The sequence below is a fragment of the Carassius auratus genome, chromosome 23, assembly GCF_003368295.1.
Source record: "Carassius auratus strain Wakin chromosome 23, ASM336829v1, whole genome shotgun sequence".
Lineage (NCBI taxonomy): Eukaryota > Metazoa > Chordata > Actinopteri > Cypriniformes > Cyprinidae > Carassius > Carassius auratus.
The window spans coordinates 13300049-13327927 of NC_039265.1; the positions used below are offsets into that span (position 1 = coordinate 13300049).

Here is a 27879-nt window from a genome sequence, read left to right on the forward strand (position 1 = left end):
TGTAAGCGGCTGGATTTGATCTGTGACCGACTGTGTGTGTGTGTGTGTGTGTGTGTGTGTGTGTGTCCTGTAGGGGTCGCCCTCCAGGGCCGTCGTCTCTCTTCATCTGGGATCATGTTCTAGAGTCGACCCTGCGCAGCAATCATGAAAGGCTTAGGGGCCAACCGTGGCCGCCATCTGTCAGAGACCTGCGACCCCAGCGCGGGCCCCCAGGAGCCCCTGTGTCCATTGGCCCCGGACCCCCACGCCACCTTCCTCCTGAGCCCCACTGTCAATCACTACGCCACTCTTGATCCTCACCTCCATCATTTTCCTGTGTCCACCCCGACGACGCTGCAGTCGGACTATCTCCTGCCCCTAAACAACCAGCTGAGCACCAGCAGCACCTTCCCTCGCCTCCACTACACCACCCAGCAGGAGCAGAGCGACTACACACAGGTGCTCACACCACACTGCATGCGTTTCATTCACATACAGTAATATCTGGAAATATTATTACAATTTAAAGTAGCTGTTTCCTATGGGAATATATTGTAAAATGTAATTTATTCCTGTGATATGCAGCTGAATTTTCAGCATCATTCCTCCAGTCTTCAGTGTCACATGATCTTCAGAAATCAGAATAATATTCAGATTTTTTTTATTTGAAAAATAAATCTTTTGTAAGATTATAAATGTGATTACTGTCACTTTCGGTCGTTTTAATGCATCCTTGGTGAGAAAAAAAAAATCATTTTCTTTAAAAAAAAAAGTACAGACTCAGCGAGACTGAAGAGTAGTGTATGTATATAAAATATAACATATATTATAAACAATATATATTTCAATATAAGCATGGAGTACTCATCATAAGTGTTTTGATTCATGCAGTCATTCGTCTTGTCCATTATTTGATGCATTTATGTATAACAGTTCAGATGTTTTGTGTTTGAAAAGGTATATTTGTTAAACTAATGTATTTGTTGAAGTTTGCATGAATATGTCATATGCACAATATAAAATAATTTTTTATTTGTTATTATTATTGAACCTATGTAGATTATACATAAGAAATTAATTGTTAAATTAATTAAAACATACAGCCAGCTGACAATCTCTGGTGAAAATAATTTCAGTAATTTTTTTCTTTTAAATATTTTAGCATAATATAATAAATAAAAGTGCAATAATAATAACAATATTATTAATACAAATACTTTAAAAAAATATTTAATTTATATTTTAACCAGAACAAATTCCTAAATAACTGCAATAACTGAAATAACATTAATCATATTGTACAGGTGTTATACAGTTAGTTGTATGATAATAAATTAATAATAAATGCAATATGTATTGTTTAATAATTAATAATAACATACAAATATGTCAAATGGCTCTAATAGTGTGCATGTGATATATGTAATACAGTCAACAGATGTGCAGTTTTAAACTCTATATTTAACTCACACTTGTTATAATAAATTTGTTTATATTTTGCATTCTTCTATTATTTTATGATGGTGTGTTGTGTCTCAGCAGGCTTGTGTGGCTCAGACTGGCAGTCACTCGGGCACGCTCACGTCCTCCATGTCCATGGGCATGGGTTTGGGTCTGGGACTGGGTGCTCCAGCTATGATCAGCAGCGGCACAGCCACCATCTCATCCGCGGCGGCCGCCAAGATGAACCGGCTCCCGGCCAACCTACTGGACCAGCTGGAGCGCCACCTACCCCTGCAGCGGGACGGCTTCAGCACGCTGCAGTTCCACCGGCGCAGCCGCGGCTCCAAGCAGCGCAGCGAGAGTCCCAGCCGCATCCGCAACCTGGTGCAGTCCGTCCAGAAGCTGTTCGCCAAGTCCCAGTCCATGGAGGTGTCGGCGGTCAAAGGGAGCATCACCGCGGGTCCAGCCGGAGACGCGGCTAAAGCGGCCCGCCGCAGCAAAAGCAAAGACCGCGCCAAGACCGAAGGCACCAAACGCCGTCCGCGACCCAATCTCTCAGGCTTCTGGAGCTCAGATGACGGTTTGGAGGACGAGGCGCCGGCTCAACCCGCCGCCGGGCCGTTAGCAGTGGCTTATCGAAACCCTCTCAGCATGATGACGCTGGGCAGGGCTGTGTCGGACAGTCAGGCGGCTCCCAGAACACATCCGCAGGGCTACAACACCATCGCAGCGCATACACTCAAATCCTCCAAGAGCAGTGGAGATCTCAAGCCCACCGTCAGCCTGCCGCCCTCCACGGGCCAGACGGGGGAACACTCGCTGGTCAAGAGGGGCTCGTGGTCCACGCTGACCCTCTGTCAGGCTCGACAGGTGCTCCAGAAGGGATCCGCCACCGTCAACCGCACCCTGCTCAAGTCCAAGTCCTGCCACGGCCAGGAGATGACCTGCAACTTCCTCCAGGTACAGACACTTGTTCTGACGTGGAACAAAGACTGTCAATGTGGGAGATTGTGACAAACACTACATACAACATGCATAAAAGATTTCATAATAGGCAATAACATTTATACATATTTATACATACATATTATTCCACTGTCATTTTAAATGGCCTTTTATCAGTGTAATTTTTTAATTAGATTTTCAAAGTTTTTTTTACATGCTTTGACCCAGATGCATTGTGGGTAGTAAGTGTAAGTGTTTTGGCAGGTGCCTGCGGGTGACTGGAGCGGGACGACGGGTAAGGGAGGCGGCGGTGTGGGGGATATCCCGTGCAGACGGATGCGCAGCGGCAGTTATGTTAAAGCCATGGGAGACATGGAGGACAGCGAGGACTCGGACGGACCCCCTTCACCCAAACCCTCGCCCAAAACCGCCGCCAGACGCCAGAGTTACCTGAAGGCCACACAGCACTCGCTCAGTGAACAGCAGCCGCCGCTGCTACCCCCTCGCAGGTGAGTCCTGCACGCTACACACACACTACACACACTACACACACACTACACACACACTGCACACACTGCACACGCTACACACACACTACACACACACTGCACACACTACACACGCTACACACACTACACACACACTACACACACTACACACACTGCACACACTACACACACACTGCAAACACGCACAATACACACACTGCACACACACTGCACACACTACACACACACTGCACACACTACACACACTACACACGCTACACACACTACACACACCCTGCACACACTACACACGCTACACACAAACACTGCAAACACACACAATACACACACTGCACACACACTACACACACTACACACACACTGCACACACTACACACACACTACACACACACTGCACACACTACACACACACAATACACACACTGCACACACACTACACACACTGCACACACTACACACACACTGCACACACACTACACACACTACACACACACTGCACACACACACTGCACACACTACACACACACTGCACACACTACAAACACACTGCAAACACGCACAATAGACACACTGCACGCACACTGCACGCACACACACACAATACACACACACTGCACACACTACACACACACTACACACACACTGCACACACTACACACACACATTACACACACTGCACACATACTGCACACACTACACACACACTGCACACACACACAATACACACACTGCACACATACTGCACACACTACACACACACTGCACACACTACACACACACATCCTACACAGATAAACACACACACACAAATATATATATATATATATATATATATATATATATATATTCATGTTCATTTTACTTCAGGCAACAGAAATGTGTTTTATGGCTTTAGTTTTAGTTTTAGTTAACTATATTAGTCCTGACTATAATAATAACCTTTTACACACTACATTATGAATTAACACAAAGCTCCTAATCCTAATATCCTAAACTGAAGATCTCAGCATGGACGGCCTGAGGAACACATTATGACCAGCAGATGGCAGCACACTGACAGCTTGACTGCTAAAAACTTCAAATCAGAAGGGATTTCCAATTCTTTTTTGATATTAAAATACAATGATACACAGCTTAATTAACACTCTGTTAGTGATGTAATTTTGTTGGTTTAACACAATCAAAACTGCCAAATTATTGTTTGATGAATATGCTAACATAAAAAGCTCTCTTTATTAATTCTGAGTATGTTGGCTACCATAGCTATACATGTATGTTATAAACTTTAGATGACATGAAACTGTGGTCAGAAGTCTGTCATAAACGTGAAAACATTGCAGTTGTATGGAGAGGAGAGTGTTGTCAGCAGTTATGTTCCCTCCGGTGTTAAAAAAAAACTTGATTAAAAGTGTTGCATTATGTGGTCTTTAAAAAACAGCATTCAGGATACACTACATCATGCACAGTATGCTAGCATTAATTTCCAAACATAACCATAGTGCAGTAGATTTCTTTTGGGGGCCTCAGAAAACCTCTAAATGATTTCAAATAAGCATTAAAGAAAACTAAACTTTTAAAAATGAAGTTATTTCATATTTGTATACAACCTCGTTGGTCCCGGAACAGCATTTTTGTCAATGAGATGTTAGGAACAAGCAAAATAATAGGTTAAGAGTTTGGATTGAAGCTTGAAATACATAATTTATGATTAAAGCTGCAGTCGGTAACTTTTGACGCTCTAGCGGTTAATAAACAGAACTGCTTGCGTCTTGCGGAAGAACATCGTAGCCGGAACTACATCTCTCTGTTTATGTCTATGAAGAATCACAAAGGTACTGGGTTACTCCGCCGCGGTACCCCCGAAGCAATCTAAAATAGTCCGAATATAAACACTTATTATAGGTGCACCCTAGTGATTCAGGACAAGCTAAAAACACGGTTTGGAAAATGGATTCATGGTGTACTCGATTATTATATACATTTTTCTACATTTTGAACACAAACAAAGTTATGGACTGCAGCTCTGATTGGTTGTTTTTACTGGGAGCAACGGAGTTTCTGCAAATGGCAATAGGACACTGGGAGGAGCCAGAGGAGCTTGATTTTTACACAGATTATCTGTCTCATATTCTACTGTCAGGACATAATGACAGGTTTAACAAATATGTAAAAAATATATTTTTACAAAAGTTACCTACTGCAGCTTTAATTTTCTAGGAAAGTTACGCAGTTGAGTCAGTTGTTAATGAATCTTAGACATGTTGGATGGTGATGTAACGGCCCTTCCCATCAGGCCGAGCCCATGTCCCTTCATGCAGAAGCAGTTTGGCGTGGCTTGGTCTCCTCTGCAGAGCACCACCTCAGTGCCACACCTGCACAGGTTAGTGTTTAGCCCCGCCTCCGTCTGATCACATGACCACTCAGACGCACTCTCACTCTGTCCAGTGAAAGCAGTTTTAAACGTAACATCCCGATGCATGAGGAACACGTCCACCACTGTCCATCCTGACTGACTCCTCACTGACCTTCTTAGGTTTTGATTTATTTGTTTTTTAAGCTTGGTCCGAACTGGACTGCACCTGGCTCTCGCTTGCTACTGAATATACAATAAAATGTGATTTGCAGAGTGGCACATGGATGCAAAGGTCTCCTGCACTCACTCTCCAGTGTTTGTGTGTGTTTCTCTCAGCTGTATGCCGTCTCTATGCGAGGTCTCCACCAATCGCAGCCTGGATAACCTGGAGTGTCTGATGGGAGCCAATGAGGCGGCTCTGCAGCACTGGGACGCTGATGGGGGCTTCGGTCAGCGCTGCTCCACACTGGGACGAGGCTCCACCATGGGACAGGTGACAAACCACCCCCAGAACACTCTAGAAACCACAGCGGTAAAGTGTAGCGCTGTCAACACCACTCACATGTTCTTCTCCAGATGTTAAACCTCTCGTAATCTGTGCGCTCTGCATCAAACGCTCAAATGTTTCAGAGCGGTCTTGCTGCTCACTTGACCTCAGGAACGGCGTGTTCCAGATTAAAACGCTGTAAGACATCCTTAAGCTAGTTTAAGGAGACGTGGAGGGTGGGAAATCAGTTGGAGGGCATGTTTTCAGGACGAGATACTCAAACGCTCGCTCTTCTGATGGAGACATCAAGACTCCTGAAGCAAGACGATGCTCCGAAGCCTTTTCTTCGGAGGAAAGAGCATTGATCTGTTTGGCTGAATGGGATAATGTGACGTGAAGACTGATGGATGTTGTTGATGTTGGATTCTGGGATCAAAGGGAAAGAAGTCAGGAAAGATGAGGACAGCAGAGCTGATTTGCAGCAATTATAAGTTTTTTTTTCTGGGAATGGCTTGTGATTTCTCATTCAGTGAGCTCTTAAGACGCAGTTTGCTGTGCTTTACGGTTTGTTTGGTTTTAATAGAAGTGTCTCCCGCTGGACAAACAAACACAAACTCTCTCTGTACGTTTCAGAGAGTGTGAAGCGTGATTTTGTTTTGTTCGCAGGTTAGTTTGGAGAGAGATTCAACTGAATCATTTAGCAGTTTACTGACTCTGAGGCGTCTTCTGCACCCTGCCTGATGGATTTGGAGCAAAACAAAAGTTACAATTATATTTAAGCAAAGGAAAAATACTTTTTGAAATGACTTGCATAGATATTAAAACAATGCTTTTTTTTAATTAAGCATTTTTTTTTAATGCAGACATAAAAATTTTCAATGAGGATTTTTATTAGTTTCTAAATAAAAACACTGTATCACAGAAACATAATTTAATGTACAGCAGCATTAATTAAAAGCCGGACAAAAGATACTATGATGTTGTAGAAATATTTTACTATTTAAATAACATATCTTTAGATTTTATCCATAATACAGTATTTATTCTTAAATATCTAAAGCATTTCAAAACGTATTAATAGACTTAAAACAGAATGAATTTCCATATTATATTATATTTATATTATTTTATAAATATTTGAATTTTATTTCAGTTCATATTTTTTCAAAAATAACTTTTCAATTCAAAACTTGAATGAGACTTTGTGGTGAAATATAGTCTAAATATGGTTCTTTCCCACATTACAGTATTTTGTTATATAAAAAAATGACAAACAGTGAAGTCATGGTCCAAAACATATTATTAGACCTAAAACAGAATTAAATTTTCTTTTTATATTACATTTGAAATAGGTTTAACTACATTGTTTGCAAGACCGATATAAAACAATACAAACAAAATTATTTATTATTATTTATTAAATTGTTATTTGACAATTTTCATCAATTGTATATTGATATTTAATCAATTGTAAGGGAGCTTGCTTTCTTTCTTTTTTTTTTTTTTTTTTTTGATAAAAAAAGGTCTAAATTAAAAGCATTTTTTATACCAATTTATAAAACAACCCCCTCATCCACAGACAAGGAGCAGTAAAACTGTGAGAAGGAATACAATTAAAGATCGTTCTCATTTTAAGCCACATTTGTCGCATTAGACTGAATGGAGAGCGCTCCAGCAAACCTTCCATTGTCTCTTCATGTCCGCGCTCCGATGTATCAGTCCACCCTAAAGCGCCGGCCGCATCTCGCCCCATGCGAGGCTCGCTTGTGGGCGGGCCACGGCCGTCTGCCCCGCCGGCCTCGTGTGGGACGTTTCAACCTGCACGTGTGCTTTCAGGTGGAGCAGGGCTACCGGAGCGGCACGGCGTACGGTCAGCTGGACTCTCAGGCGCTGGAGGCCTTGGATCTGCCCACACCCAGCTGCTTCCGCTCGCGGAGCCACAGTTACCTGCGCGCCATCCAGGCCGGCTGCTCTCAAGACGACGACACGGGCTCCGCAGACTCCGACGAGACGCCCCCCATAACCTCATCCATCAGCAGCTACAGCAGCGCCACCGGTGAGTCACAAACAACACACATCCAGACACCTGTCGTACACCCGAAAACTACATCAGAGTCAATAGAAAAGACTGATTACATGATCTTGTGTAAAGAAGGTTTAAAGACCGTTAAGATTTTGTTCCATTCAAACATTACTGTCCTGACAGCAATGCTCTTCTTCCTTAAATTCTCATTAAGATATTTTACTTTTCACATCTTCATTATTGTCAATGTGGATTCTCATCGGATTTTAAATAAATATACATACTGTATTATGAATAATGTACACCAGCATAAAATAAAAGCTGGGAAAAACAAATAATATCACGATATATAAGTATTTTACTATTTAAATTGCATGCATATGATAAATGTCTTATTTTTTTGAGTAACATATTTTTTTTGTGGGGGGTGGTGAAATATAAGCTTGCATTTGTAACATCAATCATAAAATAGTTTTTTTCACTGATACAGTACTTTTCAGAAGTTTGAGGTCATTTTTTGTTCTTTTGAGAGAAAAATTTATACTTTTTTTTTTCTGCAAGGAGGCACAAAATCGAAAGTGACAATAAAGACATTTATAATGTTACAAATGATTTATATTTTAAAAAAATGCTGTTCTTTTGGACTTCCTATTCAACAAGAATAAAAAAAATGCTTTAATAAATGTATCAGTTTCAACAAAAATATTGTGCAGCACAACTGTTTTCAACATTGATAATAATCAGAAATGTTTCTTGAGTGATTTCTGAAGATCATGTGACACTGAAGACTGAGTAATGATGCTGGAAATACTTTGATATATGAATATATTCACACTGAAAAAAGTTATTTACATTTGGAATGATATTTCACTTTTTTTAATTGTATTTTTAATGAAATAAGAAACTTCTGTCAAAAACATTTTAAAAATCATACTGACCCCGAACTTTGAGATGGTACTGTATGTTGTCATTTGTGGTTTATGGCTGTGCATTTAGAGTAAAGTATTTAATTACATGAGAAACTGAAAGAAAGGCAGTGAATGGTTGATGCATTCGATATTACTGTATAATCTTAACACTTTAAAGTAATGATGCCGACCTTGCTGTCATGTATCACAGGGTTAGTGCTGAACTTGCATATGCAAAAACGAAAGTGTTGATAAAGAAGACAAAGTCCACGATATGGAACATAAAAACATCCTGATAAGCTCAGGCCTCGTGGACTTTTCACTGATCGTGATGTTATTTTATTGCCTCCAAAGGCGATGTCAGTGTAGTCAAACAGGCCTTGTTTTTCTGTCTCTGTAATAAAGACTTTAGTGTGAAGTCGGATCTCTTTTGCTTGGAGAGGTCGGCATGTGGACAAGTCCAGACAGATGATCTGGAATCATGGTGTGAGGGTAAAAACAGCCACTAGACCATGCCGACTGTCTCATAGTGATCCTCTTAAAGGGATAGTTCCCCTGAAAACTTAAATCTCTCATCATTTACTCACTGAAGGCTTATGTAGAAGCACATGAGGCATATGGACTACTTTGGTTCATTTTGGAGAAAAACATAGGCTTTTGGAAGGATTTGGTCCTTTTTTCACTCGTGTGGTCAAGATTATGGAAGCTTGTTTCCTCAACAGAATCAAAAATACAAAAAATTGCGACTTTTCATGCAATTCAGAACTGCAAGATATGAACTAACAAATTGCAAATCTGAGAAGGAACGTCTAAATCAGGAGATACAAACTCAGAATTGCAAATTTGCAAATAAAAAATAAAAAGCAAATAAAAATTAATTAATTAAAAAAAATTGTACAACTCAATAAAAAACAGTCTGAATTGCAACTCAGAAATCTGATGAAAAAATTGTCAGAAATGTGAAATGTAGAACATAAATCTGAAAAAAGTCAGAATTGAGATTAAACTCAGAAATGCGTTAAAAAATTTTGTGAATTGTGAGAAACAAATGAGCGAAACATAAAATGAATACAATGCAATGAATAAAATTTTGAAAATAAAAAAATTGAATTGCGAGACTTAAACTTGAAATTGAGAGACAAGTCAGAATTGATGTACACTTTTCCCCGTGACAGAAACAAGCTTCCATACGAGATCCATCAGGCTGCTGCAGTCATAGTGTTTATAAGGTCTCAGATGGCCAGTGTGTGTCTCTCTCTCTGTCTCTCACACACAAAATCTTCTGACCTACATTAGCTCTGGTGGTGTCCTGCGAGATGAGTCCTTCAGCTTAACGGCTGATGTTTCTCGGCCCATCATGACCAACTCTGGCAAAACCTCCACAGCAAATTAAACCTCATCTTAACCGGTTTTCAGAGGAATTAACCGACATCAAGCAGATTAGTTTGGCACAACGCTTAATAAACCAGCAGCCAGTGGACCGTTCTGATTTTGCAGTTGATCTACTTAATTTGGATTGCATTTTACTGCATATCGAAAGGTCTTATAATTTGAAAGGCGAACATAGTCCAGATTGATTCAGTCAGACAGCATTCCCCTGATTTCTTGATGATCTTGAAACGTTTGGAGAAGGCTGGCCACTTGTGTACTAAGTACAAAACACAGTTGTATGCTCAGAATAGCAAATAATGAAATCTCGTCTATTTTTGGAGAGGAATCTGGCTAATGCTATTTAGTTTAGGTAGCAAGCTGTCAAGAAAAACAAATCTTGGCCATCTGTTTACCATTTCTGCTAAAAGAAAAAAAAAAAGAAAAAAAAAAAAACCCTGTGCTATTTTTTGCCTGTTCCATTTGGCATAGCATACTTTCTTACTCTTAGACTATGCTTGTTGTGCACAGCAGTTCTGATTATGTTTTATTTCAGTATATGTATAAAAATATATTTGATAAAATAAGCAGCTTACTTGATGAAAAACTGTATCCCAGAATGCAATGGACTTGACTTGACCTTTTATTTCCGGCATGAATAATGCATACGGTTTCACTTCACTTTTAAACCTAGCAAACAGTATATTAAACATCATTCAATAATAAGCCATTTTAGTAACATTTAGTAGCATTACTGAATAAAATAGCATTGCAGGGTGCATGTGTCATCAAGCCTCGTTTATTTCAGTTCACTGAGCATCACATTCACTAGTCATATGCATGTTAATAAATAAATTGTCAAATTTCTAAAAAAATGTTAATATTCTAAAATGAGATATTTTTATAAATTTTGCAGCGACATCTAAAAGGATGTAACCTTCCGTTTGAGAAACGAACAATACATGTGTGTGTAGTGTAAATTTATTATGCATATTAAAAACACACGTGCATGCATATATTTCAGAAAATGTTATATTTACATATCAAATATATTAATATATAATATAAATTATATGAATCAACATATTAACATGTCAATATTTTCAATATATATATACGGTGTAATTATATATACATAATAAATATACATAGCACATAAAGATAGTATGCATCCTAAACTAAAACTTTTATTTTGGATGTGATTAATAGTTTGATAGCACTAAAAATGTATGCATGGATGAATGAATAAATGCCCTTCAGTAGGCTATGTATAATAAAAAGTAATGTTACAAGTAATAAAAAAACAATGGAAAAGATTAAAGAAAGAGATCTCTAAAGAAGAGAACGCGCGCGCAAGCGGGGATTCTGTGTGACGCACAAACAGCGATTCTGATTTGTCCGCGTCAATCTCTACGCCCCGCCCACCGACCAATGAGAGCGCACCGAGTGAACGCCTCGAGCGCGTCTCCCTCCAATCCCGCGTCCTGAAAGCGGATTACCGGATCGGTTCTTTTTCCTCGACTCCTCTAGACGTGGATGGTGGGCTCCGTTGAACGAAAAGATCTAACAGCGGGTGGGTTCGGAAGAAACACAGAAAAAAAGACAAATAACACCCTTTCAGTGGATCTTTTAATCGTGTCTTTTTTGTTTAACGCGACGGGATGGACGCACGCCGTCGACGCTGATCGCTTCACACTCAGAGGAAGAGGAAAAGGTGTGTGGATTTGTGTAACGAACGAGCGAAAGAGCTCAGCATCGCCTCGAGACGATTTTGGCATGAGCTCGGGGTCAGAGGAAGTCACGAGTAACACATCTGGTGATTCGCGAGATTTAGCATCGGAGATGCGTTTCCGTTAATCGTTTCAATATCAGATTTAGAGATATTAAGATTTCATTAGCAGGTTAGCTCACGCTAGCATGTGCTTGTGGCTTCTGTAGGTGTGTTTATGTTGATGCATCTGTCTAGACAGGCAAAGCATGACAGCATCGCCTACCCGAACATGACAGCTTGCATCTCACGCGTGCAGTTTTCCTGCAAAGTACTGTTTTCAGAGCAGTGCATGCGTGTGGATCAACAGTGCACGTGTGAGCTCTGCATCCAGTCACACAAAGGCCGGTGTCTGTGCACTGTGTTTTAAATCAGGTCAAATGCTATTGTTTGCAATGCAAAGTCAGGGAAAGATTATCTAACATTGGAAGAGAGCATGCATTGTTCATGCTTTCCTGTAATAAACTGAATATGTAAAGCATCTAAACCCAAATTGAAATTGCTCTCCTCAATCATGAATCTCCATGGAGAAATGTTGGAAAAGTTTGATTAGGCTATGCATATTTTCAGCCATACAAACTATTTTGTTCTACTCCAACTAGACTGAGTGTTTCTCTTCTTGGTAAACACTTGCTGTGCTTTGGAGAGAAGATGTGCACTTAATCTAAAACACTTCCTAATAAGGATTACAAGTCTGAATGAGATGAAAAGTTATGTGTAATGTACTCCGTTACACCTCTTTGCATTTATGGCTTGTATGTACCAAAGGCAGATTTATCATTTAAAGTTGTGACATCACTCAAGATACTCAAAGTCATGGAGTCAGACTAACTCCTAATGTTCTACGTTTAAAGTAAAACTAGTTTAAATTTCAGTAAATAAAATAATAATAATAAGTTTGCATGTTTGTTTTTTGTTGAGCATATTTGATAAACCATGATATAATAACTTGTATTATGATTTAATAAGAAACCTGGAGGAAAAAACCAGCCCTGTTTAATCTCTAGCTCTAGGCCCAAAGTGGACGAAAATATACAATTTGGTGCAGATGCTGATATTTAAATGGCAAAAAGATGAAAAAAAGCAAAAGTTCAGCAAAGTTTTGTCATGTGTGGCCATAGAAATGCATGTTTCAAATATGATACAGTAGCTTTATGGGGTTAAAGTGTTTGTGGTGAATCATTTACTCCCACCCAAACCTGTATGCTGTTTTTTTTTCCATTACAGCACAAAGTTATTTAAGGTCTTATGCATGAAACAAAGTGCATCAGGCTTTTGAAAAGCTTCCATTGCGTTGCATTGCATTATATGTTTTAAAATTACAGCGCTTTTAATAATACAACTAAGCATTTAAATATAATCCAGGCAATAAAATACCTGTTTCATGTCTTCTGAAGTCATACGATGGCTTTTGACACGCGGTCACAATGAAGTCTCGTATGAATGAGAGTTGCATAAAGATATGTCAGAGTTGTTTTGTGTTTCGTGCCTCAGTCTGGTCATATTTTGGAGCTTGTCCTCTGTGTGTTCACAGAAAGGCCATGTGAGGTTTGGCCGGGGCCCCGGGGCAGAGCGACTGGCTCTAATGCCGTTAATCTGGATCTGAGCCCCAACTGTGTCATAAACTCATATCACCCTCCGTACCAGACAGTCTCTGCTAAGAGCAAACGACGGTTTTATTCACGACTGCTGAAGTTCTCGAGGGAGGTCGAGATGTGATTATGTGATTAATTCAGTGCTGCTTTGAGATTTGTTCTCAGTATAAAAGTGTTTAATTAAATTGCCACTACGTCTCACAGAAGCCAGTCGTTCAATAGCTGTCAGTGGGAATAATTAGCCGTTGCACTTTCATTACTGTAGGGTTTATTGTTTTCCTTAAAGGAGCAGTTCACCTACAAATGAAAATGTATTCGCCCTCAGGTCAACCACGATGTAGACGAGTGTGTTTCTTCATCAGATTTGGAGAAATGTAGTATTCCAGCACTTGCTCTCCAGTGTGAATGGGTGCCGTCAGAATGAGAGCTAATTAAAAACAGCCCAAGTAGACCAGTTTATGTCTTGTTGAGAGGAAAGCAGCGTGTCTTTGAGAAACAAATCCATCATTTCAATGTTTTATCTTCAATTCGTTGCTTCTGGCTAAAATATGAGTCCATAATCCAAAATAATGCTTCATTAAGACAGAGAAAACATGCATCTCCTGTTGTCCTCTCACATCAAAATCCACCCACATATTTGTTTTACAGCTGTTTTTGCTTGTAAATGGTGTTTGATCTGTGCAGATTTCTCTCCTGATTCAGACTTTTTCACCTGAGAACACAATATTATAGATCATTGTGTTGTATTCGAAGCAATGTTTTGAAGTTAAAAGCAACCTAATGATGGATTTGTTTCTTATACGCATGCAAGTTAACTGATGGACTGGAGTGGTGTGGATTATTGTGATGTTTTTACCAGCTGTTGGACACTCGTTCTGACTGGTATGCATTTAGATCGGCTCTTTGTCATCTGTATCGACAAACACATGCTCATAGACTGCTGTGAAGCATCTGTCCTGGCACCAAACGGCGAGCAGAGCACACAATGCCAGAGAGGACACAGATTGATCCAATATTGTCTCTGAGCCCTAGAGTCCGGTGTTGGACTTGTCCTGGCACTGAGTCCTCTATACAGCACGGCCAAGACAGAGGAGAATTGTTCACAAACCTCTCGAGGGAGGGCAGATATTAGCCCTGATCGCTCGGTAAAACAAGTTTTGTGCTTGTTGCAGAACTGTTGATTAATGTAATGTTGTAGTCCAGCTCTGTCCTTCAGTGTTGACACAACTCGAATCAATGGATCTCTCATAATGCAAATAAATAGCAATGCTTCTAACTTTTTTTTGAAGTTCATTCTCAGATATAAAGTACTTTGGAGACTATTTTTTTAAAGAATTGATCATCAAGGCAACATTGTTTGTTACCAATAATCTGATTATTGCATTTAAGCCTTAAGACTGTCAAACACTGGCCCCTCTCTGTATGATTTTGTTATAATACATATAATTTTCAGTAAAAATAACTGTATGGTGATTTAAAATGACTCATGAGGTGGAATTGATTTTGGTTCTACCGCCTACCGGCTTGTACGCTTTCAAAGAAGCTTCTCCTACACGACCGAGCGTTATCACCGGGCTTCATGACACGCCGTACCAAACCCAGAGTCTCGTCAGCAGATTTCAGCTCATGTTTTGTGGGCGACACATTCCTGACGCATCTGGTATGAGAGGAATGCCGTCCAGATTCCAGTGTTTAAATGCCTGTCTTTGTCTCATCTCTTCCTGTGGCTCCGAAGCAGGGGCTGCTGGGTAAAGACGTGTGACGAGACTTTTTACTGGGGTTGTGGGAGGATTCTGACGGTCCATCTTCTTGTGTTTTTCAGTCTCCACGTGTACGGCCGTCTATAAGAAGAATCCTCCGCCTATTCCTCCTCGAACCACCTCCAAACCCTACATCGCGGTGACGGTCCAGAGCAGCACCGAATCGGCCCAGGACACGTACCTGGACAGCCAGGACCAGCGCAGCGAGGTCAACAGCCAATCAGGACGCAGCAACTCCTCCGACAGCATCGCCAGCTCTCGGACGGGGAGTCTGGTCAAGGCCAAGCGGCCACCCATCCTGCCCCCAATCCCCGCCCCGCGGGAACCCGTGCCCCTGCCCAGCGCCAGAGTGACCACGCCCCCTCCCACCATAGTCCCGCCCTCTCTCGCCCCAGACGCCAAAAACCAGCCAGCGAGCCTCACAGTGGCACTCAGCGAACCGCAAGCCCCGCCCAAAAGAAAGCTCTCCTCCATTGGCATTCAGGTTTGTGTGTGTAGGAATATTTTTGATGTCGTCATGATGCTTTTATGCTAGTGCTGCACGATAAATCATGTGCGATAGTCATTTGCATGAGCTTTAACTCTTCAGGTGTTAATTTCTGGTTAATTTGCTGTTGCAAAACATCAGTGTGAGTGCATTTTAAGAAATAGAAGCTGTTTTTATTATTGAACATTTTAAGAATTTTTTTGTGTGTGAATTTTAACGGTATAGGCCTGTAGGTTTTTACAATGCATTATTGCAATTTGATAAGTAGAAGAAGAAAAAATTGCCAACTTACCCAAATAAATATAAATAAATGCCTAATAAACACTTAAATCATTTGATGTTAGTTGTATTTTATTGTAGCATTGGTCAATTTTGGCAGAAGATGAAATGCAATGGATATTAGTCATTTGTTTGTTTTTTTTTTAAATCATTTTTTTTTTTTTTAATTAGGTGTTTAAATATTTATTTAATGGTTTTATTTAGAGAAATTTAACCCTCCACACTTTACTCTTTATTTACAAAATTAATCAAATATAAAAAAAAAATTATATTATACAATTCTGATCATTTATATAATTTTTATTTTTACATTTTTCATTACTTATATTATATATATAATGTGACTCTTGCTGGCAAAATAAGTCAGAATTAGGGATGTCAAATTTCGATTATTTCCATGATCGATCGTCGTTTAAATTAACGATCAATTAATCGATTAATCGTTAACCATAATACTGCAAAATGCGTCTATTGCAGGCACGCAGTCAGCGGTATGACAGGATGTGCAAAAGCCACACACACACACAAAACGCTTTCTCACTTGAATTAAAGAGGTTTTAGTCTGAATAAAATGCTAGTAGCAGGATTATAAAATGAATAGATGCGATTATGATCATTTGATAAAATGAAGAGAGCGCGCCATACTTTTGAGGTCATTTTACTTTGTTGACAGTTTCCAATCCCGCACGGAGAACGCTGAACGCGCCTCTTTAAATGGTTTTGTGGTGCTGGTTGTTGTATTTTAAAGCACAATTGCAATGTTTTCAACTGACATTATTGTATAAAATTATCCGAAATGTGGAGCGCGTGTGACTGCGCTGCACATTAAGTGAACTACATCGGCGCTGCTGCACCAAAACACAGTTGCTCACATTAATTTGATCCTGCTGGATTCTGTCCTAGAAAATGTCAGATTTTTAAAAATCCGTAATCATTAAAATCATTAGATCGTGACTGTGCGTGCAGACGAGGATGAGCGAGCGCGGCTTTGGCTAGATTTATTTGGAGGTTATTGCTCATGTCTCATTCGGCACAAATCGAAATGTTTCCATATTCGCAATGTATTTGAATGTTAAACTATTATTTATAATGTAAACTAGGCTTGTACTTAACACGCATTCGCATATAGACGGAAAAGATGATCCTCTTCATATGAGCAAAAACGTCCTTGGCATAACAGCAGAGTGGACCGGTATACTACGGTCTATTTAAACTGAATGCTCCAGGAATATGTCGGTCACAGCGCCTATTAATCGCTGTTTTGAATCCAGCAATTATTTATTTAGAAATGATAAGATCTGATTATGACAAGTGTGGTATAAAAGCTTTGTTTATTAGAGGAATAATAGGTTAACTGGAAAATGTTAGATCACGACCATGCTTTTGGACCCCATAGTCTTCATTTACGTGGCTTTGTTCTGGTTTGCCGGTTGGTCACGAATTTCCACAAATTCAGTATATTTAGGCATTGCTTCTTTTCCTAAATCTTCATAGTCTAACCCTCTAATTTCCCAGGTTTATTTTATTATCTTTCGCTTTTAATAACTGTTTTCGCATCTCTTACTGTGGTAAACATGGGAAGGGAAATTAAAGATTTCATGAATTAAGAATTCGTTCGATTTATTAATTTGTTCCCTTATTTCACTTAAATCATGGGTTATTTAGGGAACAAAATTAATGAAACATGGACAGTTGCCACATTAATAATTCGTAGGAATGAATTAACAAGTTGTAGGAATGAATAGACTACCTGTCCTGTCACTGTGTCCCGCAGCCCAGCAAAGCGCACGATATAAAACAGTTATCTGATGAAATGATTAGTAACTACATTTCTATTGCATTTAATGTTGAAGAACTTTTATGTTGTTTCTATTTTAATGTACTTTAAAGTTTAAATCACATTAAAAGCTTAATTTGTACATTGTGAATGAATGATGATGCTTTTATATATCGTCACCGTCACTCACAGCCGCTCGCACGTGTTGAGTGCGCATGAGCCGCACACAGCCCAACATTGAATCGGTTAACCGACCATCGATAGCCTTAATCGATTGCATCTCTTATCGACAATTAATCGATCATCGATTAATCGTTGACATCCCTAGTCAGAATACAAGTGAAAAATGTCAGTTTGGTCGAATTTTCACAAAAATAAGTTCATTAAGGCCTCGTCTAGTGAACCCAGTGCTCCACATAGTCATTAAACAACTAAAATGTTCCTTACTTGTGTTTTCTGAGAGTTGTACCTTCTTTGTTTTAAATTCAAGCGAACCACTTCTGCGTCTGACGTTTTAGTTTGAAAGGAACATGCAGGAAAGAGAAAATAAATTGCTAAAACTTGATTGATGTTAAGCGTTCATAAAAGTGATAATAAGCCATGAAAAAGATCTCACAGTAACAAATCGTGACTCATTTTGCCATCCTAGGTCACATATTACAGCAAAAATAACTGTAATAAAGTAACATTTTACTGGTTGTGTAAAATTGTAGGATATTTGACAACTCAAAAAATTACAATTATTTATTTATATATAATGTGTACATATCAATTTATGATCTTATGTTTAATTCATACAGTAATTCAGGCTTATGTTGACTACAGTAGACTCTGATATGTAAATGTGGGCGGTTGTATGTTAATGAGCTCATGAATGTGACGCTCCATGACTAATTCAGAATGAGAGGTTTTGTATTAGTGTCCTTTTAAATGCTCTGTGTAAACTAGCGAGGGAGGTGTGAGTCATGAATATTAACTACATCACTTAACATATCAGACTTTTTAAAGGAGCAGGAAAGATGTTGTTTTCCATCAGACGACCTCTTCACACTCGAGCTGTTTGGCTGAACCAGTCGGTGACCTCCTAGTGCGGTGTTGAGCTCATTTTAAACTCTAGACGTGTTGGATCTGAGTTGTTTCTCTCGTGGCAGGTGGACTGTGTGCAGCCGATTCTGAGAGAGGAGCAAACTCCCACCACCAGGTTCCAGTCCATCGGGGTTCAGGTTGAAGACGGCAGGCCGTGAGTTTCCTTTTGCATCCTCCAGAAAAGAAAAGTTGCAAAAGTAGCGCTTTGATATGCATGTTGAAGGCAGGACTTCTCACAAAAGTGTGGTCTGATTGCTGTGTGTGTGTGTTAACGGGTATGTATAGTTTATGAGGACACATGTGTATAATGACATAGGTACTACAATGTTAACATGGTTTATGAGGACACTTCCTGTGTCCCTGTAAATCAAAAGGCTTAAAAAACATACAAAACTTTGTTTAATGAAATTCAAAAGTTGGCAGTAGTTTTCTGAGAGGGGTAGGTTTAGGTGTAAATACAGTCTGTACATGATAAAAACCATTACGCCTATGGAGAGTCCCGGTGAACCACAAGTGTGTGTGTGTGTGTGTGTGTGTGAGTCAGCAGCAGAGTTTCTCAGCCATGTATGGCGCTGAAAACCCTCACAAGTAATGATTCAGTGCAGACGGCAGGAGATAATGAGATTCTGCACGCATCTCCCACTCGCTTTGTTTCCTGGCGCTCTCCGGTGCAGTCTATTTTCATATCTTTCCATCGCTCTGATTTACTTCTCTCTGTAAGTGTGCTGTGTCCCACACACCAGCTGTCTGTCTTTCTCCCGGCCTGCCTTCCCAGTCTCTTTTTATTTTCTCTTTATTGATATTTGTCAAATTGATATTTCTAAATAGATTTAAAATTCTTAATAAGTTAACATATAATAACAACTGAATAAAGCTGTATTGTTCGTTGTTTTGTTGTTCTCTCATCTGGTATTTTCTATTTTTAAAGTCTCCTGTGATCGAATATTTTATCCCTTAAACTCATCTTCGATCATCAAAAAAAACTTGTGAAAACAATTTTCTCATGCCTTAAAGTAAATTTTATTTATAGAGCACATTTACATTCAGCTTACACTGACCAAAGTGCTGTACAAAACAATCATAAAATATAGTGAAGTATGAAATAAAATGCAAATTAAATCCAAGATAACAATACTAATCCATAAATTAGAAATTAGAAAAGGCCATAGAATAAAAAATGAATTTAAATCAAATTCTAAAGGAGACCTGAAGCCAGTGGAGTTTATGATGTACTCGGTCATTATATTTCATTTTATGTACAAAAGTAACATAGTGCTGCTTTAAAGTATCTTGAATGTAACTCTAAACTCTTTCCTCATTTAATATGCACTGATCTATGAATATGCAAAATAGCCCCGCCTCCAGATCCACTGAACTGTGGTAAACGAGAACGGATAATGACTGACAAAACAACTTTTGTATATTTCTGAATATTTTGGTTGTATTTTTAAATTATAGTATTTAAATAAATGCCTGATCATATTTTAAGTTGTAGAATTTAAAATAGAAAAACAATTAAGTATTCTTATGTCCTTGATGTACAAAACTGAATAATAGTGTAATTAGAATGATGTAACAATTTGTTGGTGGTCTAATATAATAATATATTTTATGATATTTTAATTGTATTTTTAAATTACAGTATGTAAAGAAATGCATAATTATGTTTATGAATGCATTTTAAGTTTTATAAAAAATACGAATTTATTATTTTTTAACGGTAAATTTATATTTAGGATTTCATAATTTAGCCTTATACAGTTTTATATACATATGTATGTATATAATTTAATTTATTTATTTTTACAAATTAGAAATGTATTTTTTTGCCCTTGATGTACAAAATGACTACATGCAAAATATAAATTATTAAAAACTATTCATCATATGAAAAAATAAATAAAACACAGTTTATTTTTAAATTACAATATTTGTGAAAAATGTGAATTTATAATTGCTAATTTTATTTTGTGACACTGTTTTTATATAATTTTATTATTCCTGTTTATTTGGTTTCTCTAAAACCATTTTTTTCCCCCATATAAATTCTAATATTTAAAGAAATGTATAATCATGATGTCAATTTTATTGGAAAATTACAGAATTATAAAACATTATTTTGTGATTAAATTACAAAATCTATGATTAAATGCATGTTTTAGAAATAGGACATTATGGTGTGAAGAAGCCATTTCCACAAGGAATGTACTTTCAGCTGGTTTATTTTTTCCGATAATGGATTCATAAACTAATGGAAGTGTGTAGTTTGAGTGTCAGTCGGTGTCTTTAGTGGGTCTCTTCTCTCTGTGTGTCTAGACTCAGTCGCTACACTAGCATGGCGTCTAGACAGGAGACGACGGAGGCTGAATCTCAGTCCGACGGTAAACCCTCGCAGAACAAGACGCCCCACCAGAGTCTGGACTGCGGCAGCGTTCTCAAACCCTCGCTGCAGGAGAAGCTGGACCCAGCGCTGGACCCGTCCTCCCTCCCGCCGCCCGACCCGTCTCTGCAGGCTGGGAGCATGAACGGGGCCGTGGAGCAGCCTGGGGGTGCGGCGTGCCTCAGGGACGGGTGCTGGTTCCAGAAACTTCTTCAGGCCGAGACCGAACGCATGGAGGCCTGGTGTCAGCAGATGGAGCAGGAGACCAAAGACAAACCGCTGTCAGAGGAGGGTGAGTCTAATCTAAATTATTCAAATAATACAAAATCGGTTTTCAACTAATCAATAATAAAAATAAATAACAATTTATTGTATTAGCTCTCTGTTTAACCCTTAACTGTCACCCCGTCCCAAATACGGGACGCCTAAGTTTACGTCACTATATTACAAACAAATCGAATCTAATCTTGACAAACTATATATCGTTGGAAAAGTCTAAGACTCCCGAATATATATTTTACCAATGTTTTTTGTAAACAATTATGTAGGAAAAGTAATAGATTAATTTATGGCAAGAGTGCACCCTCAAAAATCTACATTATAACAGGAGTTCTTACCTTTGTCAAAAAAAAAAAAGACTTCTTCGATTCCTTTTTCTCATTTTCACATTTTAGAAATCATCAGAAATTATATATCACTTGAAAACTTGAAATCGCAAAATTCATGCTTTAAAACCCATTTTAAAATCAAACATTGCATTACCATGTAAATGGTATTTCAAAATCATGTTTTTAGTTTTGAAATATAAAAACATAGGTTTGGATCGTGCACATTCAAGTCAGTGACAGTTTAATAATTAATATGATTAATATTTTTTTTTTTTATCACATCGTAATCGAAAAGAATCGGAATCGATACAATTCAAATGATACCCAACCTGAATCATGATATAATAATTAACACTACTATAACCACTTATAAAAATAACAAAAACTAAATAAATAATTGAATAGAGGATGGAATAAATTGGTATTATTATGATGCATAATTTATATATAATATAATAATTTTATGATATACATGATAAAAAATTTTTTTATCAGTGTGTGTGTGTATATGTATATTTGTGTGCAAGTAAATTTTATGCTTTAAAGAATTAAAAAAATACATATGTATATATTTATTTATTTAATTAATTTTTATAACCACTTGCCCTTAAAGAGATACTCCACCCCAAAATAAAAATAACTCCCATGTCGCTCCAAACCTGTAAATGCTTTGTTCATCTTCGAATAATTACACTTTACGACTTTATTCAACAATTCGTATCCCTTTAATTAATTTTTTACATTTTTTCTTACTTTAAAAAAATAAATAAAAATAGTATTAAAGGTAACAATTTTCAGTAAAACTAACTGTGTCAGTGTGAAGTTTATTATGCATGTCATCCTGGCCGATCTAATGAACTTTTCTAGCATATTTAACTGAAACCCTGTTTTAGACCTGTTTCAGTGAAATGAATGTGCAGGAATCTCAAGAGCTTCTTTCAGATGCCCAGCGGATCCTTGAATAATGGATGATATCAGTCCCTCATTAACCAGCTTTAATCACAGACGCCTTTCTCTCGTCTGCTAATTCTGGCTCCTGGAGCCGGTGATTAAAGTCATTAGGGTTGAACCTGGCAGGAGAGAGAGAGAGAGAGAGAGAATGAATGGCTGTGTCAGTGATGATGATGATGATGATGAGCGGGTCTCTCTGTGTCTCTGTAGTTTTGGGGAAGGTGCGCAGTGCCGTAGGATGCGCTCAGCTCTTGATGTCTCAGAAGTTCAAGCAGTTTCAGGGTCTCTGTGAGCAGAACCTGGTGAGTGTCTCTATAACACAGGGTCTCACACACACACACACACACACACACACACACACACACACATATATATATATATATATAATCCCCCCAAATGTCTTGCTTTTGAGGGGGTTTTTTTATGAACAAAAACATTATTTTTAAAGTGTTTCTGATTATTGTAATGTAGTGTATATATATTTTTGTAATTAAAACAATACACTTATACTATTATATTGTTCATATTTAAAACAAATTTTATCCATCTATCTATCTAGAAGTGTGAATCCAAATCTTAATGTATATAAGTAATAAAAATTAAAAGTATATAATTATTTAACTTTTTATTGTTTTCATTAATACGAATTTTAGTTGTGTGTGTATATTAGGAATATTTTCTTTATTGACAGCTATTTTTTATTATTATTTGCAATTACATATTTAAGTATTTATGAGAATTGATTGTGTATATAAATGAATTAAATGTTAGTAAGGTATATTAATTAATGAATATTCCTTTACCCATATTTTATAGATGCTTTTGTAATTATTAATGAATCTGTTTATTTTTCTGCTGGCAACTTTGGCTGCAGGACGAATAATATACAAATAAAAAGTATATCATTTATATATTTTTTATTGTCTTTTTTTATTTATTCCTAATATATATTGTGAATAAGGAATTATCATTATTTAATCTTTATTCTTATAACTATAATTATTAAATTAGTAACTATGTTTTAAGATGAATGACAATTTTCTATTTATGTTTAAGTATAGTGTATACACATAAATATAAAATTGTAATTAATCTTAAAACATATACTGTATACATTTATTAAATGTAAATAAAAAGTATATATTTTATTATTTTTAGATTTTTTATTATTATTATTATTATTTATTTTAGTTTGTTGCATTAGTTTTACTAAAATCCTGTTGGATTAAATCTACTCTCATCATATATTAGTTATTCTTCATGTATTTAGAAGCGCATGTCTTTGCAGAAGAGCTGGTGATCGGCGCCCTCTGCTGGATGTCTGTCTCTGTCACAGACACATCACTGCTGGATTCTGCTGGATTCTTCTGTTTGGTCTCATTGAAGCGGTGCAGTAGTCTGCTGACTGATGTGTGTGTGTGTTTGTGTGTTTCCGGTCAGGATGCGAGTGCTCAGCCGCGGCCCACAGCGCAGGATCTGGCCGGTTTCTGGGATCTGCTGCAGCTCTCCATCGAGGACATCAGCATGAAGTTTGACGAGCTGCACCTCCTCAAGTCCAACGACTGGAAGATGTGCGAGACCCAGGACAAAAAGGTCCCTCTGACAAACCTTTCCAACATCTTAACTGTTGTCTGGTTTGTGGATATACTTCAGCTTTTAGATCTAGAACTTCGTGTCACCACATAGAGCCGGCCATCTATAATAACATCACATGATGAAAATCTAGCCCAAAAAAACAAAACAAAAAGTAGGCAGAATATATTGTATTTTTTGGTATGGTGTTTGTAGTAAATAGTTCACTGTTGTTAAAAAAAATTTATGGTAGTATATTGTATGCATACTTTTATATTTTATATGCATTTTGTTATTTTATAAATAATATTTATGTCCAAAATGTATTTAAATATAAGCTAATAATTTTTTTGTTTTAAATTTTAAAAGTAAAATTAGTAATGTTATATTTTTATTAATCTAAATAATTTATATTTTATAATCAAATAATTTTTTGAGGGGGTTAAAAATGTATATTAATTCAATACTATTTTAATATTTCCTTTGATAATTTGGAATAAGCATTTTATTGAAATTTAATATTTAGTATACATTTCTGTATTTGTTATAAAAAAACTTTTTAAGTTTTATATATTCTATTTGTATTGTATTCTGAAAAATAATTTAATGTTTTATAAATGCATTTTATTTAGTACAGTTTCATATAAGCTAGAATACATTTTAACAGGTCAAATTTTCAATTGATTAAATATCATTTATATTAGTTTTTAAAAACGACAACATCTTTAATGTTTATTACAGATTAAATTTTATAAATGTGTGTGTGTATACACTCTTATATAACTGATCTTCAGCTTCTTCGTAGTATTTAACAGAAGCAGAGTTTAATTCCTGAATGCATGTCTTCAGGAGGAGAAGAAGTCGGCTCCGTCCCACACACCAAAGAAGACGGTGAAGGTCAAACCCAGCGGAGGAAAGGAGAAGAGCAGCGACTCGCTGGCCGACAAACAGCGTCAGGAGGCCAGGAAGAGACTGATGGCGGCCAAGCGAGCGGTTTCTGAACGACAGAACTCTGCCACCGAGAGCGCCGAGAGCATCGAGATCTACGTCCCCGAGGCTCAGACGCGACTCTAACTAACCCCAAAATGACAAACTCCAGACGAGGACACGCGCACCGGGGGGTCGGAAACCACACGAGCAAAAAAAACATGAAATCTGAAGAGCAAAAAAAAAACGGAATTAGAACGCTGCCACAGAAGAACCTCCCCTCGACGTTAAAATTCTAAATGACGATGATTCTAAATGTTCTAAAAGTTAATTATCTCATGGAACTATATCAAGACTCTGTGTGTAAATTGTGCTAATATCTCTGATGATCTCAGACCCTTTACCCGCTTCTCACGTCACATGACCCACAGCATGCACTCAGGACCCCGCACCCGTGCACTTGTCTTCCTGCTCTCTGTTCAGTTCCCTTTCCCACCAAGGTTTTGGACGTTCGCGCTCCAATGGAAATGTTTGGATGGCCGTGGGAAGCCTCCACTCGTGGTGTTTGATTCACTCCAGTAAAGTTGAACACAGAAACACGTCCAGCTTGGTTTGTTTTCACGTAAAAGCGCTCGGAGCACCACCCGGTCTCTGCTTATTTAATAGGGTTCAAACATGACCACTCCACTTTGTTTTTATGATGAATGTTTTAAAAACTCGACAACAATGTCCAGATTTTTACTTGGGCCAAGTCTGTTTTGTAATATTATTAATATTATTATAATTTCAGTGTGTTTTTGTTGTCCAGTCATTCCATGTGTTTCCAGCACACGGTCTCCGTGTGTGTGACCAATCAGAGCCCGTCATTTGTGATCGAAGATGTTTTTTTTCTTTTGTCCGATATTAAAAACTTCCGTCACCCAGGTCTTGCTGATTTGGAAAGGTTGTTTCAGATTTGTCAGTACTTACACAAATGCTTTGCTTCTAGTTTTTGGTGCATATTAAACTGCCCGTTTCTTCATGTGCCAAAGGAAGGAAATGAAATTTGATGCCACTTTCGTTAACAATACGTTCATTTTTTCAGAGTTTGTATTCCATTATAAGCTTTAAAGGAATAGTTCATCCAAAAATTTGCTGGAAATGTCCTCACCCTCTGGTCATCCAAGATGTATATGAGTTTGTTTCTTCATCACATTTGTAGAAATGTAGCGTTCCATCACTATGGATGTGAATGGGTGCCGTCAGAATGAGAGTCCAAACAGCTGATAAAAACCTCACAATAGTCCACACATCACTCCAGATCATCAGTTAATGTCTTGTGAAGCCAAAAGTGGTGTGTTTTTAAGAAACAAGTCCATTATTAAGACTTTTTAACTTGATATTGTTGTTTCTGGCTTAAATACAAGTCCTGAATCCATGTGCTGATGAAACACTCATTTTCATCTTGCTTGGCCTGAGAAGTAATTGGATGAGTCATTTTTGAGTGAACGACTCCTTTAAGAGCATCAGATCTGTATCAGACCTCGAAGCTTCCCGCTGACTCACGTCTGTGTTTCAGAAGCTTGATTTTGATGGTTTGTGTGGTGCGTTCAGTTCAAACTTGCTTTAGTTTGGATTCACATGTAGACGATGAGTCTCTGATCACGAGTTATTCATCCTGGACTCGCCCTGAAAGAGCTGAGAAAGGCTTTTGCGGTTTAATATTTTTGTGGAAATGATAAACATGATGCATGACATTTAAAAGTTTGGGTTAAATAATATATATATATATATTTTTTTTTTTTTTTTTTAAAAAAAGTGACAGTAAAGACATTTATGTTGGGAAATATATATATTTTATAAAAAATTTGTTTTGGTAACTAATTCACGAGAGAATTATGAAAACAAAATGTTTAATTTTTCCACAGAAATATAAAGCGGCATAACACTTTTCAAAAAAATTTTTTTCATGAGCAGCAAAACAGCATATCAGAATGTGATCGTTTAAAAATAGTCACTTTAAGTTTTTGTTCTGCAGAAGAAAATGTTTTTAAAGCCATTTTCACATGCACTGATTTTCATCACGCCAAATGAATCTAATGCAACTTTACATCCTGAAAGTAATGGTTATATGTTCCCTTAACTTTTTTTTTTTTAAACAAAATTTTGTGCATGTTCTCCAGAATATAACTGTTTGCATAAGTGGCGTTTTCCCCTAGATCACATAATTAAAATTATTCTGGAATTAAATTTTTCCCACTCTTAAAGGTGCTGTATGTACTGTAGGATTGACACCGAGTGGTTGAACTAGGTATTGCAGTCCAAATTCAAAATATTGGAGAGTTTTTTTTTTTTACCCTGCTACTCCTCCTCAGACTTGAGGCACACTCAGGTTGCCAGATTGACAACACAAACTGGAATGAGTTCACTTGATGATTAATTAAATGAAATAATTCGTTTTAATAATTTTGTTTTTTTCACCTGTTTTCTCCACCAACTGCAACCCGAAGCACCGAGATACAATTGGGTAAAATGGCAGTGGGTGGGTGACACAAACCAAACGGAGACTGACATTCTGGCCCAGAACGCACATTTTTAAAGGAGAATAACTGACTGTAGCATTGATTTTCAGATAAACAAGTATGTTAACTTTATCATGTTTCATAAATATCTGCAAACATATGGTATTTTTATG

At 37.7% G+C, this 27879-nt stretch overlaps 1 protein-coding gene across 4 annotated transcripts; it reads left to right on the forward strand.

The window, feature by feature from the left end:
* Positions 1-58: 58 nt before the first annotated feature.
* LOC113041387 (disks large-associated protein 4-like) lies at positions 59-26139 on the forward strand. Of its 4 annotated transcripts, none has more exons than XM_026199863.1 (11): positions 59-438; positions 1519-2382; positions 2632-2876; positions 5566-5722; positions 7553-7772; positions 15201-15622; positions 18833-18921; positions 21084-21439; positions 22917-23008; positions 24147-24299; positions 25128-26139. In XM_026199863.1, exons 1-11 carry the CDS (start codon positions 145-147, stop codon positions 25350-25352), a joined length of 3117 nt encoding a protein of 1038 aa, XP_026055648.1. In that variant the 5' UTR covers positions 59-144; the 3' UTR covers positions 25353-26139. The 4 variants fall into 4 exon arrangements, with proteins under 4 accessions (XP_026055648.1, XP_026055649.1, XP_026055650.1 ...); XM_026199864.1 differs by having other exon boundaries at positions 1522-2382; XM_026199865.1 differs by lacking the exons at positions 59-438; positions 1519-2382; positions 2632-2876; positions 5566-5722; positions 7553-7772 and adding an exon at positions 11483-11729.
* The last annotated feature ends 1740 nt before the right edge of the window (positions 26140-27879 follow it).

Coding starts and splice junctions, on each gene's coding strand:
- LOC113041387 (XM_026199863.1), top strand. CDS start 145: ATGAAAGGCTTAGGGGCCAACCGTGGCCGCCATCTGTCAGAGACCTGC. Junction 7,773..15,200: donor CAGCTACAGCAGCGCCACCG/GTGAGTCACAAA, acceptor TGTGTTTTTCAG/TCTCCACGTGTACGGCCGTC. Junction 18,922..21,083: donor CAGGTTGAAGACGGCAGGCC/GTGAGTTTCCTT, acceptor CTGTGTGTCTAG/ACTCAGTCGCTACACTAGCA.